The 16,803-nt window shown below is 37.4% G+C and overlaps 1 protein-coding gene across 2 annotated transcripts in view; it reads right to left on the reverse strand.

Annotated features, from left to right (window-relative positions):
- The window catches only part of ZDHHC20 (zDHHC palmitoyltransferase 20), a gene marked incomplete at its 5' end in the record, with an annotated part of 72,444 nt that extends 55,857 nt beyond the window's left edge, over positions 1-16,587 (reverse strand). Inside the window, one exon of one of the 2 annotated variants that reach the window (XM_084234346.1) lies at positions 16,455-16,587. In XM_084234346.1, coding sequence (XP_084090472.1) covers positions 16,455-16,572 — 118 coding nt within the window. The remainder of the gene's footprint in view (positions 1-16,454) is intronic. The other variant, XM_084234345.1, reaches the window with a different exon arrangement.
- Positions 16,588-16,803: the final 216 nt, after the last annotated feature.

Below are 16,803 nucleotides of genomic sequence, written 5' to 3' on the forward strand. Positions count from 1 at the left end.
ACCAGCAGATCAATTTTACTTCTTTGTAAAGGTACATTTTCCCTTTGACAATCACGAAATTTTTGTGGTGTAAAATCTTAGGAGTATGTGAATAGTTTCTTTCCCCAAACCTTTTCACCTCATGGTCTTAGCAGCAACTGATAATTCTTGCCTGAATCAACAATTTCATAGAATTAGATGATCACCATTAAAAAGCCTTGACTATCTATTCCTACATTTTTAAGCTGGCATTCTTTTGTAAAGAGCTTTCCCTCAACTGAGGTTGACTAAGAATGATTCTAAAATAGCACAAAAAGTTAATTATGTCCCTTTAATTACCCATTTTCAGGGTAAAATGATATAAATTCAACTCCACCATCAGCAAATGAATTAGTTTTTGAATACCAAGAAGGAAATTTGTGGATTTATTTATTCAATGTCTTGTCAACTATATTCATTTCTTAAGTTTAAATCTTTAGCTAACAATACCTCTTTCAACTATATTCTCTTTCATCCCCATTAGTCTTTGAACACATCCTTTTAGCATAAGCCATTCCAAGCTCACTTTTCCATCACCAGGCCTGAAACTGGACTTTCTTCCAAGAGGCATTTGTTCCCTTTTTTTTTTTTTAATATGCTATTTTATATAATTCTTACATCATTTTTTCATTTTTGCACAATGTACGCATTTTCATTTTGGTTATACTCCCCATACAATTGCACCCTCCCTTATTTTGACCCTAATCCTTCCTGCCTTCCGCCCGTAGTGTGTCTCTGGTGTTCCTATTCACCCTGTTTAGAAACCAAGCTTTGAGGACCTTCCCTGGTGGTGCAGGTGGTTGAGCGCAGCGCTGTGAAGCTGTCTGTAGCCTCTGCAGTGCCTTTTTGATCCCGGCTGGCCAGCAAGGGTCCCACATGGTGTGGCAGACCTCTCTTGCCTCACCCGCTGCTCCCCTCAGCAGTGTATTTCCTCAGTCTGCCTGTTCTGCTCCCCGCTCTGTCTCTGGTGAATCCTCTCACCCTCCCGTGCATCTGGCCTGTACCCCAGTTCTTATATAAATAAATAAATCTTTAAAAAACAAAAAAAACCCCACCAAGCTTTGAATACTAGAAGTCCTAAGAACTACAGAGTTTTACTGCTTTTTAGGTCCTTTGGTTTGACAAAGGAATATTATACACTTAGATTTACTTCAGAGTTAATTTCCAATTCCAGAAGATTCTATGGCTTTTTCTTAATTTACTTGGCATATTTGTATCTTTTTGTTTTTACAAAGAAAATTTTAGTTTCTAATTTATTCACTTAAGTTTATTCTAAAAGGTATGTAAGATATTTTAAAAACTGCATACTGAGCTTCCACGGTGGTGCAGTGGTTGAGCGCTGGGTTGCGAAGCTGCCTGCAGCCTCTGCAGCGCCAGTTCGATCCCCAGCTGTAGGGCGAGGGTCCCACATGGCGCGTAGACCTCTCCTGCCACCCGCTGCTCCCCTCAGCAGTGTACTTCGGTCCTTCTGCCTATTCTGCTCCCCACTCTGGCTCTGGTGAATTCTCTCACCCTCCCGCGCTTCCCACTGTACCCAGTGCTTGTACAAATAAATAAATCTTAAAAAAAAAAAAAAACCAACCCCCTCCATACTAGTTTAAGATTTCTTTGCAGTCTTTTTATTTTTTGTTTTGGCTTCAGACTATATCCCACTTACAACTACTATAGTCAAAGGCACTTGAAATAATTCTTTCCTCTCTCTGTGTAGTTATAATACCAATTTTATATAAAATTAATTCATGATTTCAAATGTTATTGTTTCTCCCCTGTGCTTTATTTTTTGGATATGTAAAAAATACAAATGGTTTAACAGTCACAAATTATATTAAAAGATACTCAGGGTTCTCATTTTTCATTCACTCACGTCAGGTAATCATTTTTATTAGTGTTTGTTTTAACCTTCTATTTCATTTAGCAAAATAAGCAAGTATGTATTTCTAATTTCGTCCTTCATATATCCTTGCCTACACTTTATTTTTTGTGACTTAGCATACCCTAGGAGCCACTACACATTAGTATACAGCCAATCATTTGTTTTTTTAAGCACTGCACAGTATTCCATTGTGTGTGTTTTAGTAATACAATCAGGCTTTTATACATAGATGTTTGGATTGACTCCAATCTTCTGCTGTTCCAGTCTTCTGTGGTAATGATAACTTTATGCATGTTATTTATTTGTGGAAGTTTGTCTTTAGGGTATATTCCTAATAGTGGGATTACTAAACCAAAAGAAAATCTCCTTTTCCTGAAATCCTGTTATAGGGTAAGGTTATATCATATTACACTCCTGTCAGTGAAGCAAGAACCTGCCTACTTCTGGTCTAACCAATGAAGTGTTTTCAAACTTTTGGAGTTTCAGGGTAATTTTACTTGACATTTTTTTGTAAGTGAAGGCCCATATGTTTGTGAGCTATTCTCTTTTTTTCCTGTGAACTGTTTATGTCACTTTTTCTGTTGGGCTTTCCTCTCTTACTGATTATAAGCTTACCCATACCTGTTTTCTTGTAGTACTTTAATACTTTTATTTTTTACATATAGATAGAGTACTTTTTGAAATGGCAGATCTCAGAGACAAGAAAAGTTACCAGATCAGACTGAAAAAGTTTGTGGTGCCAGAATGTAAGAAGTATTCAAAATGATGGAGACACACAAAAGGACACAGAAAACAAACTGAAGGTGCTTCTATGACCAAATCACACAATTTGCAAGATAAAATAAATGATAGGCTATAACACATGAAATAGAATGTGTGCATGCTACTGTGAAAGAACTAATGGAGAGGAGGGAAAATCTTTCAGTAGAATTCTATTAAATGTACAAGAAATCATGGAATCGGAAAAATCACTATTTGACAATAAACACAATAACAATTGTTACAAGCAAGAATCCTCACTAGATGTGAAAAAATAAGTGCATGTAATCAGGTACAGATTTATAGTCTCAAGGTATTTCCCCATAAAGAAATGATCTAAGGTTGGATTCTGTGGAATCTTATGCAGTAATATGAATATAAGATATTTACTAGTGGCCAACTTATGTGAAAGGAAGCGGGAGGGGGCAGATAATGGCAGAAGGAGAAGTTGAACTGCAATGCAGACCTATCAAAGCCTTGGCCAGTAGCAGGGAACTCAGAAGCAGTTTGGCCCCTTCTCTTTCAGGCACTGGATATAGGCTAGTAAGGCCAATGACACTAAAAGAGCTCACCGCTGGAAGATGTCTGCTCACTTCATTTGTCACAGTTGAACAGCAAGTCCTTCCTTGAAGGGATATCTGTGTGATATATCTGAGTCTACAATCATAGCTATTAATTACAAAGAAAAACTGTATCTTGACAGAATGCGGAAACTTGACAGATACCACGTTAAATGATGTTCAAAGTAGTAGTCCCCCAAAAGGTACAATCAATGTCACAGCATCACTTTTGTGGTATCCCTGCTAAAAATACATACTCTGAATCTAATCATGAAGAAATATCACATAAATCTAAGCTGTACAAAACAAGCCCATAATCTTTAAAAATGCCATTAAAGACAAAGTAAGATTGAAGAATGCTTCCGATAAGAGGACAGTAAAGAGATATGACAACTAATTGCTATGTGTGATGCTATGCTGGGTTGTGGAGCACAACAAGGGATTAGCGGGACAACTGGTGAAGTGGAATAATGCTTACTGATTAGAGACATAATTTATCAATGTTAATGTCCTGATTTTAATAACAATATTGAATATGTAAGCCAATGTCCTTCACCATAGCCTCAATGTCCTCTCAATATTCATGTTAAATCCTAACACCAAGGGGCCTCCCTGGTGGCATAGGGGGTTAAGATGCAACCTAGGAAGCTGTCCACAACCTCTGCAGCACAAGTGCGATCCCCGGCGGGCCAGGGAGCTGCCCACATGGCGCAGCAGACCTCTCCTGATTCGCCCGCTGCTCCCCTCAAAGTGGGTTTCAGTCAATCTGCCTGTTCTGTTCCCCACTCTGTCTCTGGTGAATCCTCTTACCCCTCACATCTCTGGCCTGTACCCCAGTTCCTGTATGCATAAATAAATAAATATTTAAAAATAAATCCTAACACCAAATGTGATGGTGATGGTATCTGGAGGTAAAGCCTTTGAGGGTGATGCCCTCATTAAGAGGATTAGTGTCCTTAATAAAAAAGACCCACATCAGAGAGACAACTCACTCCTTCCACCATGGGAGGATTCTATGAAAACTCTGCCATTTATAAAGCAGGAATTGGGCCCCTCACTAGATACCAAATCTGCTGACACCTTGATTTTGTACTTCCCAGATTCTAGAACTGTGAAAATAAACTTTTGTTTATAAACATCTAACCTATGGCATTCTCTTATAGAAGCCTGAACAGACTAAGGCATTATTGTTCTTAGGAAATAAACTGAGGTATCTATAGGTAAAAGGACATTACCTCTGCAACTTATGCTCAAACATCAGAGAGACTGAATAAATGACAAAGCACATCTAGCAAATCATAACAGAGACTCTGATGAAGGATATATGAAAATCTTTGTACTATTTTTCACAAAACTTAAAAAGGATTTTCAAATATAAAGTTTAAAATATAAAAAGAAAAAATAAATTTTTACTCGTTTATAGTTTATCACAGAATATAGTGTGAGGTATGGACCCAATTTTATCTCTTACCAAATCAACTTTCCAGTTATTTCACCTTTTACTCTTTAAGATGCTACTTTTATCATATTCTAAATTTCTACAGTTACTGATAAAATTTGAGCACTCTGTTCTGTCCTATTAACCAATATGTCTATCCATGTACCATACCATACAATTGTTTTTACAATAGACTATTTTGAGCAGTTTTAGGTTCACAGCAAAAAATTGAGAGTAGATAGAATTCTCATATAGCCTCCCCCACTGCCGTCACAGTTTTAATTATAGTGGCTTTGAGATTTAAATCTGGTGGTACTTCATAATAATTAAAATAGCATAGTACTGAAACAAAAACAGACATACAGACCAAAGGAATTGAACTGAAAACCCAGAAATAAAGCCACATGTATATGGTCAACTAATCTATGACAAAGGAGCAAAGTATGTGCACTGGAATAGGAGAGGTCTCATCAATAAATGGTGCTGGCGGGCCTCCCCTGGTGGTGCAGGTGGTTGAGCGCCATGCTGTAAAGCTGTCCACAGCCTCTGCAGTGCAGGTTCGATCCTGGCCAGCCAGCCGGAAAGGGTCCCACATGGCGTGGCAGACCTCTCTGGTTGCGCCCCCTGCTCTCCTCAGCAGCATATTTCCTCAGTCTGCCTGTTCTGTTCCCTGCTCTGTCTCTGGTGAATCTTCTCACTCTCCCACCCATCTGGCCTGTACCCTGGTTCTTGTATAAATAAATCTTTAAAATAAATAAATAAATGATGCTGGGAAAACTGGATTGCTATATGCAAAAGAATGAAACTAGACTACAACCTCATACTATATCAACTCAAAATGGATAAAGGGCTTGATTGTAATACCTGAAATCATAAAATATATAGAAGAAAACACAGGCAAAACACTTCATGGCATACATCTCATACATCTCAGAGACATCTTTTTTTTTTTTTTTAAAGATTTACTTATTTATGCATACAAGAACTGGGGTACAGGCCAGAGATGTAGGGGGTGAGAGGATTCACCAGAGACAGAATGGGGGGCAGAACAGGTAGATCTACTGAAATACACTGCTGAGGGGAGCAGTGGGCGAGACAGGAGAGGTCTGCTGTGCCATGTGGGTAGCTCCCTGGCCAGGGATTGAACTTGTGCTGCAGAGGCTATGGATAGCTTCACAGTGCTGCGCTTTAAACCCTTGCACTACCAGGGAGGCCCTTCAGAAACATCTTTAAGGACTTATTCCCAGGAGCAAAGAAAATGAAGGAAAACAAACAACTGGGGCTACATCAAATTAAAAAGCTTCTGCACAGCAAAAGAGACAATAACCAAAGTGAAGAGACACCCTACAGATTGGAAGAAAATATTTGCACTCTATATAACTAATAAGGTACTGATATCAAAGACATACAAGGAGCTTACACAACTCAATAAAAACAAACTCAGTCAAAAAATGGGCAGAAGAACTAAAAAGACACTTTTCCAAAGAGGAAATGCAAATAGCCAACAAGCATATGAAAAAATGTTCATCACTTATAATCAAGAAAATGCAAATCAAAACCACAATGAGATACCACCTCACATATGTAAGAAGGGCCCATATTAAAAAAAAAAAATTTGCAACAACAAATGCTGGCAAGGATGTGGAGAAAAAGGAACCTTCTCACAATGCTGATGGAATGCAAACTGGACCAACCACTATAGAAAGCTGTGTGGAGGATCCTCAAATTACTAAAAATGGATCTACCATATGACCCATCAAGTCCACTCCTAGGAATTCACCCAAGGGACACAAAAACATTAATTCAAAAGGAAACCTCTTTATTGTAGCACTATTTATAATAGCTAAGATATGGAAACAACCTAAATGCCCCAAAATAGATGACTGGATCAAGAAGATGTGGTCTCTATATGCAATGGAATACTACTCAGCAATCAAAAAAAAATAAACTCATGCCATTCACAACAGCATGGATGAAGCTGGAAGGGATTATGCTCAGTGAAATAAGCCAGAAGGAAAAAGAAAAATATTGTACAGTATCACTTATAGGAGGAATATAGGGGAACTGAATAAAGTGTCAAAAAAAAGAAAAAATTGCCAGCAAATTATAGATCTGAGGTATATAACAGATAAGGGGGAGGAGAAGGATCAAAACAGGGGAGGGAAGCGTAAAAAGGTCTATGTAATGGTTCATGGGTGATATAGAGGTAGAAGATTCACAGGGACTACACCTGATGGGGGAAATCAAAAACTGTGCAAAAATAAACAATGTAAGAGAATGAAAAAGTTTGATAACAAATATTTAAAAATCTGGTGGCACATGCCTTCCTTATCCCTTTTTTCTTTCCTTATTTTAATTTTCAAGGATTTCCTGATTGTTCTTTCTTATTCACTTTTCCATATGACCTTTAGGAGCAACTTACGAAGGGTTAAGGAAAAAGAAAAAACTACTGGGTCTGGAATTCATTTATACATATAAAAAGTATACCAGTTATCCATAGAAAAAAATGGGAATCATAAATATCAGGAAGAAAAAAAAATCAGTATGATTTCACACCAGTTACAGACACTATTTACAATTTGAGATATTGCTATTAGTGCCTTCAGGTGCTGATGGTATCCTTTCCATACAAATAGTTTAAAAAACTTCCTGAAAACTTCACATTTAATAAATTCATCTTTGTTTTTATATTTTGTTCAATTAGTATGTTAAAATTTACTCCTCCTGTTATTCCAACTGGGTGGGCAAAAATTCTCATTAGTAGCACAATGAAGCACTTGGCAGAGAAAAAAAGAGAACAGAAATACCTCAAAATTTATTTAAAAAAAATAACATCTAGATTATAGATCTCTACTGACGAGATTAAGTAAAACTGGGTCCTGAGGGCTAGTTGCCCCCATCAGCACCATCAACACCCTAACTATCTGCAACATTTCCTGTGCCACAGTCTTAACAAAAAATTCATGTACCCAGCACTTGTTAAACCAGTACTTCATAAGTGAGCAAAAAGAAACCACAAAGCAAAGGAATAAATAAGCTAGATTCCAGCTGCTAACTTCTGTAGACAGCTTGCTTGACTTATGCCCTTTCTCCCTTGGAAAGTACTTTTATAAAACTGTGCTTTGCTTCTAACCTCTCAGTCTCTGTGGATTGCTCCACAACCCATTCTGAGCTAACCTAGACTCCTGCCCACTACATCATCCTCTTAGAGAAATCTATTCTCTATAATCACCTACTATTTCAGTTTTATTATTATTATTATTAGGTTGTTTGACAACTTGGCTATTACAGATCATGCTGCAATGAATGAAAGGATGCCTATATCTTTTTGTAGCTACCTATCTGTGTAAGAATACATGCAACATATTTTAGTAATACCTTAATCTATGTTGCTTATGTGTTTAAAGAAATAGTGCAAGGTACTAAGTTCACAAAATCCCATATTGATGATGCAACAAACTCTTAATACACATAGTTCCAGACCTACCAGCAAAATAGGTGCATGTTTTGATTTTCAAACCACATGATCTTCAAATACAGTCAATTAAGATTTTTTTTTTTTAATACTGAGAATATGTTCCTTCACTCACTAAAGAGTGTGTATTGGGGTAGGGGAAAGAAAGAACATTAGCTATAAGAACAAAATAATCAACTCCCAACAAAAAAGGGAAAGCAATAAAAAGTACAGTGTGGCTATTTAAATCTTTTCTTCACTCCCAATAAATTTGAAAGCATACTACTCTGCTAAGAATTTTACATTATTTTATAAGATAATCATTATGATCCCATATTATGGCATGGGAACATGTTCAAAGAGGTTAAATAATTTTTGAAGATCATTCAGTAAGTTTTGAATATAGCAAGGAAGCCAGTGTGGCAGTTGTATGGTCAGCAGTTTGGACTATAATCAGATGAGCTATTTTTTTTTTTTTTTTTACTAGCTGCACTTAACTGGCAGCTCTGTTGGGGCAGGAGAGTCTAAGATGGCCTCACTCACGCATTTAGGATTTGGGCACCTAGCTCATCTTGGCTGATCTTGGCTGGGTCTCTCTTTTCATGTGCTCTAATACTGAACTCCCTCACATGGTAACCAGAATGTTTCAAAATAGCTAAGGAAAAAGATGCATGCTGTCTTGAGGCCAGGGCTCCAAATCTCACACAGTACTTCCACCACATTCTACAGGCCAGAGCAAGTACTAGGTCAGCCCGGATTCACAGGCTAGGTAAACAGACTGCACCTCTTGAAGACAGGAGGCACAAATTATCATGGCCATGGTTTTCAATCTGCTGTACAAAGCAGAGCTAATGCCGGTTTGAACAAAAACAGCTGCAGTGGTGGTAAGCAGCAGCCAGATTTTGGTACACTAATGACAGGATTCGGTAATTAATTGGATTTGGAATTTTTCATCCAAGGAACTGTTAAGGATGAAGCTGTCATTTACTAACTAGCATAGGAAGAGTAGGTTCAGGAGAGAGGTAAGAAAAAAAGTAACCTCAAGAGTTTTGCTTTAGACATGTTAAGTCTGAGATACCTAATAGATATCTAAGCAGACAAGTCACGTAGACAGTTATTAGTCCCAAGTTCAACATGTTATGTCTTCCTTGCCATAAAGTGGAAGTGGCTAGAGGAAAAGGAAAGTTTCATTTGTATGACCAGGCCATAACATTCTTCTTTCAAGTACTCTGACTTGGTTTCTAGATTGTCCAGCACATTTTCCTTACTTATTTTGTAGCCTATAAGAAAGCAGAAAGGTTGAGTTTACATGGAAGAAAACATAAAGCTGTTTTTGTTCATTTGGGTTTGCTTTCTGGTATCAACAGAAACCTAACCAGGACAGATTAACTAACTAGAAGTCATATGGAAAAAAAAAAAAAAAAAAAAAAACCAACAAAAAAAAAGGTGGGTGGGGTTCGGAATAACTGTAGAATGCAAATAAAGAGTCCAGTGGGGCATTATAGCTCTGAAAAGGTAAGTAACATAAAAAATTATTAAAGCCCAGCATCTGATGACAAAATTGATTAAAAGACTTCAAAAAATCTAGTTCGCATCTTTTTTATTTAAAGATTTATTTATTTATGTATATAAGAACTGGGGTACAGGCCAGAGGTGCAGGGGGTGAGAGGATTCACCAGAGACAGAGTGGGGAACAGAACAGGCAGATTGATTGAAATACACTGCTGAGGGGAGAAGCAGGCGAGTCAGGAGAGGTCTGCTGCACCATGTGGGTAGCTCCCTGGCCAGGGATCGAATTCGTGTTGCAGTGGCTGCAGATAGCTTCAAAGGTTGCGTCTTAACCCCTTGCACCACCAGGGAGGCCCTAGTTAGCATCTTATCTTTTCCTATAAATTTGCCAACCATTGAGGATAAGATTAAGGGAGGCAGTTTCTTTTTATAACAATACCAGCATAATTTCAAAGAACTACTTTCATAATCCCAAACAAAGACTGCAGAAATAAGTAACATCAAGTAGTCTTTAACCCCAATGACTCCTGAAATATATTTGATAATTATAATTTAATTATCATTCTCTTTGTTCTAACATACAAAAGCATGATTCAAATGAATTTACAATAATGATTTTATTCAACAAATTGAAAGTAACTAGACTCTTTAGTGGATACAAAGATGAATCAGACCCAATCAAAACATAAACCTTTTAAGCAGGCATTTTCAAATACATAAATAAATGATATAATGAAGTACATAGTGTTTATATTTTAATTCAACACACAAATGACTTGAAATTACTAGAAATATATTCTTTTTTGCGGGATCGAACTGGCGCTGCAGAGGCTGTGGGCAGCCTCACAACCCAGCTCTCAACCGCTGCGCCACCAGGGAGGCCCTAGAAATATATTCTTAAATGAAACTATTAAAACCCCAGTAAAAATGGGTTGGGGGTAGAAATAGGAATTACCCATAATTGGCCACAAGGGATCAGAGTAGGCTGACAGAAAGTTTTCATGATTGCACAACTTGGCCTAAGTTTACTAAAAATTATTGCATTACTTAAATGAATGAATTTTATCACCTATAAATTATATCTTGATAAAATTGTTGTATTTTCAAAAGAAAAACTTTAAAGACATACAAAATCTGAAATAATTCAACCAAATGACTCGTATTACAATAAATGTTAAAGAAAACCCTCAGAAGAAAATGATACCAGATGAAAATATGGTATCCAATGAAATGAATGAAGAATACCAGAAATGGTAACTACATGGGTAAATATATATGGTTTGTTTTCTTATTTAAACCTTTAAAGAGATAACAGCTGGTTTAAACAAAATGACAATATAGTATAAGATTCGTATCATATAAAATGCATGATAACAGCATAAAAGTTGGAAGTGAAGAAATGGAAGAATGCTTTCATAAGGTACTACAGGTAAGTTAGTTTATCACTTATAGATAACAAGTTAACGATGCATACTATAAATTCTAAGGGAGATAATAGACAAATAACAGCATTACAGCTAAAAAAACCAACAAAGAGAAAACTGAATCATAAAATAATTTCAAAATTTAAAAATCACTTAAAAATTGATTAAAAAGCAAGAGGAAAAGGGAACAAAGAACATGCAAGACAGATTTTAAAAAATGATAGAAATATCAATTATCACTTTTAAATGAGGTCAAAACACCTTATTTAAAAGGCAGAAAGTATATAGCATGGTGACTATAATTAATAATACTGTATTGTATATTTGTGAGTTGCTAACAGGCAAATGTTAAAAGTTCTCATCATAAGGGGAAAAAATGGTAATTGTGTGGTGATAGGTGTTACTTAGATTTATTGTGGTAATCATTTTGCAACAGACCCATATATTGAATCACCATGGATACACCTAAAACTAAAGTTATATGTTAATTATAATTCAATTTAGAAAAAAAGGACAGAGATTTTCAAATTAGTAAAAAGTAAGACCTAGCTATGTGTTACTTATCAAAAACACATAAAGAAGTTAGGTAAAAGGTCAAATGAAGACATAACATGCTAACACTAACCAAAAAGAGACATTACTATCTCACAAAGTAGATTTCAAAGCAAAAAAGTACCACCAACAATAAGAAACATTTCATGACCTTTGATGAAGTGTCAATTCATCAAGATACAACAATCCTCAACATTTCATGTACCTGAATACAGACCTGCAAAATACATGAAACAGAAAAACTGACAGAACTACAAGGATAGACAAATCCACAGTTACAGCCATAACTCTCTCACTAATTGATTAGAAAATTGTCAAGAAACATAAAACACTTATCACTATGAACCAACTTGTCTTACTGACATTTATGGAGCTTTATGACATAATGAAATACTCTACCCAGCAACAAACAGCAAAATATACTGCTGGATACATAATAAATTTTTCTCAAGTACACATGAACACTTCCTAGACAGATCACTTTCTGAGTCATGAAACAAATGTAAATACATTTTAAAGGACTCAAAAAAGGGATGTTCTCTGACCTTTTTATTAGAAATAAAATCAGTAACAATACCTGGAAAACCTCCCCAATAGCTGCAAATTAAATGACATAGTTTTAAAGTAAAACATGGGTCAAAAATGAAATTAGGGAATAATTTTAATTGACTGAAAATGAAAATATAACATTAAAATTGATAGGATGTAAATACAGTAGTGTTTAGAGAAAAATTTGTAGACTAAACTAAGAAAGTGTTCAAATCAATGATTTCAGCTACCACATTAAGAAACTAGAAAAAGAATGAAGTACAAAGTAAAAGAAGAAAACAATGAAATAGAAAACAAACAAACAAAAAGAAAAAAAATCAATAAAATCAGAAGCAAGTTCCTTGGAAATCAAACATTCTTGACTCAAAGGTGTTGTGACAGTATTCAGCAATCAAAAAAAATAAACTAATGCCATTCGCAGCAACATGGATGAAGTTTGAAGGGATTATGCTCAGTGAAATAAGTCAGAAGGAAAAAGAAAAATACTGGATGGTTTCACTTATAGGAGGAATATAGGGGCACAAGGAAAAATAACAACCACCAAAAAAACCCACAACAAAACAAAAATAAACCATCAACTATAAATTAGAGATATTCTGCAGGGGAGGAGAAAAAGGGACCAAAATGAGGGTGGGAAGAGCACAAGGGACTATGGTGATAGTGCCCAGTTGAGTTGGTGGTAGAAATTCTAGGAGTACTACACCTGAGAAAAGAAAGCAAACATTGTAAGAAAAAAATAGATTTTAAAAAAGTGTTGTGACAGTGACTGATGTTTAAACTATTTTATCTCACTCTAAATTTGAAGAAATTATGAAGCTAAAGGAAGTTTATAAATATTTGAGGTTACAGTTCTCCACAAGTTTTTCTATGAAGAAAGATACAAGATTATCCATCTTTGGACAAACCAAACCACTCTTTCAGGCAACAGTTTTCTCAGAAGTAAAACAAAAGGACTAAATTAGATCATCTTCAAAAAACTGTCTAAGCTCTAAGGCTCTTTATATGTTAAGTAAGAGGTACATTTCTATCACTAATAGCCCTAAATGACCTGAATAAGAAGTTCTGACATAATCCTGGGAACTCAAATTAACACTTTCCTCAAAAGTAATTGACCAAAAAGGAAAAGTTAGTCCATCCCTAATGAAATTCAAATGTTTAACTATCAGCCTTGGGAGAAACTGAAGGTGAATTTCAGTTTAATTTAAAATCAAGGACTATTATTACTAATAATTTTAACTTTATTTTTCTGTTTATCACCTCTGTGAGAGGAACATCTTAGCTGATCATTTTTTTTGTTTGTTTTTTAAATACATATTTGATATTGTGCATATATATGTATTTTTTTTAGGATTTATTTTATTTATTTATACAAGCACTGGGTACAGCCAGAAGCGCAGGAGGGTGAGAGAATTCATCAGAGCCAGAGCGGGGAGCAGAACAGACAGATCAACTGACAAAGAAATACACTGCTGAGGGGAGCAGTGGGCGGCAGGAGAGGTCCGTTGCGCCACGTGGGACCCTCGCCAGTGGCCCGGATCCAACGGGCGCTGCAGAGGCTGCGGGCAGCTTCGCAGCCCAGTGCTCAACTGTCGCACCACCAGGGGAGGCCCTTAGATGGTCATTTGGATGCATCACTTCTTACTCAGTTTTGTTCTCAATATTACTATTCCCAGTAAAAGGAGTGTGTGTGTGTGTGTGTGTGTGTGTGTGTAAGAGAGAGAGGAAGAGAGAGAGAGAAACACTATGGGATTACAAAATTAGGAAGTTATACAGTTCTCAAGCAATTTTTTTTTCAAATGTTCACTGTGAGCAAGGCATTCTTATTTAGGAATCTTCTGCTGCTACCTTTTAGGAGAAAATTACTTTCCTATAATTAGGTCATAGACAAAGAGTGAAAACTACCTTGAGTTTAGATTTGGAAAACCAGGTAGGTTAGTCTTGCATCGTAGTTAATTTTAACTACTCTGAAGCCAACCTCTCAAGTTCCAATTCTCATTATGACATTTACTGGATATATGACCCCTGGTCCAATCATTTAACTTTATAGAGATTATTTTGAGGATCAAATAAACACATGTAAAGATGTAATTATTATCCTCCTGCCCCATTTTGTTTGATAAAGAATACCAGAAACTAAGAAATTCTATATATGTTATAAAGACAACACTTTGTCACACTTTAAGTGTCCATAGTTATATATCAATATATTTCAAACATGAAAACATAAATATATGTAAGTAATTTAAAGGATAGTTTTAGTAAGAGTTAGTAAGAGCTGATGTTCAACTACATAGCACAGTGAAAATGCAGACGTTTCAAAGATCTTCCTAAACTCAGATAATTTAGAAGTATTAAATATAGACTCTAAGATCTTTTACCATTGACTACTTTAAGATTCTACAATGGCTCTTAATTGTTGCATAGCTTTAACTTAATGAAATCCTGGTTCTCTAATTGAAGTGATCTTCTAAAAGGGCAACCACTTACTCCTCCCACCCTTCCCCATTATGGACTAAACAATTACAATTTCACTGACCTTCACAGCTCACTAAAAGTTATCTGCAGAGTGTAAAGGTGTGAGTCATATTTCAATAGACATTCAACAACTGTGTGACTTAACCAAAGGAAATATTGCTCAGCATCATTTCCTATATTCACAGAGAAGCCTACATTCAGAGATACTGAGAATTAAAGGAGAGAATGAATGAAATATCCCCTCATTCTGAATAGCACACCGCACATCTCAATTCATGCTCACTTCCCTTCATGTTTGACATCACTTTTTGATATTTTTGATGAAAACTATCTATAGGTTAAGCTGTATAATTTCACCGTATATGCACATTTTTAGCATTCCTTCAGAAATTTTACTTCAAAACCATTATTAGATCAGAATTAACTAAGGATTGCTATAACTTTTGAAATAAAGGATCACTTTACATTAAATATGATAAAGTATCATCATAAGCTAATGAGATTCCTATGATCATTATCACTTTCTGGAGGCAGCAGCAAGAAATGCCTAAATTTAATCAATTTTGATTCAAACATCATTTTGGCAAACATTTTGATCTCTAAAAGGATGAGACAGATTATTATTTAGAAATGTGTCTACTAGTAAGCATTATTTTCCTCAAAATTGAGTATTCTGTAAGTACAAAATAATGTCCTTAAAGGTTGACAATAGTCATTAAAAATCCTACCCTCCTCAAACCTTCTGGGCCAAAAAGCATTATCTTCCATTGAAGAACGTGGTTTTAACTATGTACTTATTTGAGAGCTGTAACTAATCGAGATTCTTCCACTTTCAAGTGAAGTGAATGGTATAGCTTTTTTTTTTTTTTTTTACAGTTAGTGTCTATCTTGATAGTTCTCTTTTTTCTTAAAGAATAAAAAGCGGTCCTTAGATAACTGTGGACTGAGTCTCGAGACTAAAATTGCTGCATACTCAACGTCTATGAACAATTAAGTCAGAACAATCAATACCGAAAACATAGTATAAGTCCCGAAACGTTTTAACTGATAACCACTTTCCTTCCATATTAAAGACAATCTACCCAAACCAGTATCTTAAATCCTGAAGAGTACTGCAATGTTACTCCCTACCTTCAAGGAATCAGGTGAGAAACCGGGTTCTAAGAAGTAAGGAGGAAAACGGAAGTAATGAATCTAAAACGAGATCGCAAAATCTGAGGATGAAATATAAATCTCCATAATAAATCGTCAAGGAAAAAAATGGGTAAACAGTTTCACTAGTTCCGTCTTAACTCGTTTTGTATGAATTAATTGCGTTCAGAAGTGAAATAAATGAACTTCAAAACGGGCCAAGTCCCACCAAAAATCAGAAGCTGGCGCTCATTTGTTTTTGGCTCAGCTGCCTTCAGGATACACGGAAAAATCCACGTGCCTCCCCCATCCCTGCAGCCGGCTCTGCGGGCAGCACGTTTTTCTTCTCTTGCTGTTTAGACAAAAAACAATCGAGGAGGAGGAGCAGATTTCTTTCTTCTAAAACACTGGCACAAGCAAAAAGAGGAGACACACACACAGACAACTTCCACGGGGCTCGGCCGTCCCTGTTTCAAGACCCTCCCTCGCAAGCACTCCTTTTCAAAAGAACCAGGCACCTGCCAGGGGAGCGCGCCCGAGGCCGCGATTCCTGCCTCTCTCCAACCAGTCACTGGCCGCGAAGCCGCGAGCGGGCGAGGACCCGGAACCCTGGAGGCCTCGCCGCGGTGACCAAGCCTCGGGCGCCGCGGCCCGGGCGCCTCAGCGGGGCAGGCCGGTGGGGGCCCGCGCACTCCCGCCGCCCGGTACTCACACACGCACAGCTCCACCACGTACGCGTAGTAGGACCAGGCGACCACGAAGGTGATGAAGAGCACCGGCACCCAGCCCACGCTGCGCTGGCAGCAGCGCCAGAACGTCCACGGCGCCATGTTCGGCCGGCGACTGCAGCACCCGGCGCCCGGCGGTCGAGGGGAGCGCCAGGCCCCCGGTGGCGGGAACCCGGGCGGTCGGGTCGGCTCCTCTCGCCGGTACCCAGCTTCGAAGGCCCGGCCGGCCCGAGCCGAAGTCTGAGGCCCCTCTGTGTCCCCGCCCCTCACCTCGCCCCGCCAGGTCCCGCCCCCGCCCCTCATCCTGCGGTCCCCCACCCTCCACCGCCCCGC

This window comes from Talpa europaea (assembly GCF_964194135.1).
Source record: "Talpa europaea genome assembly, chromosome: 6".
NCBI classification, from domain to species: Eukaryota; Metazoa; Chordata; class Mammalia; order Eulipotyphla; family Talpidae; genus Talpa; species Talpa europaea.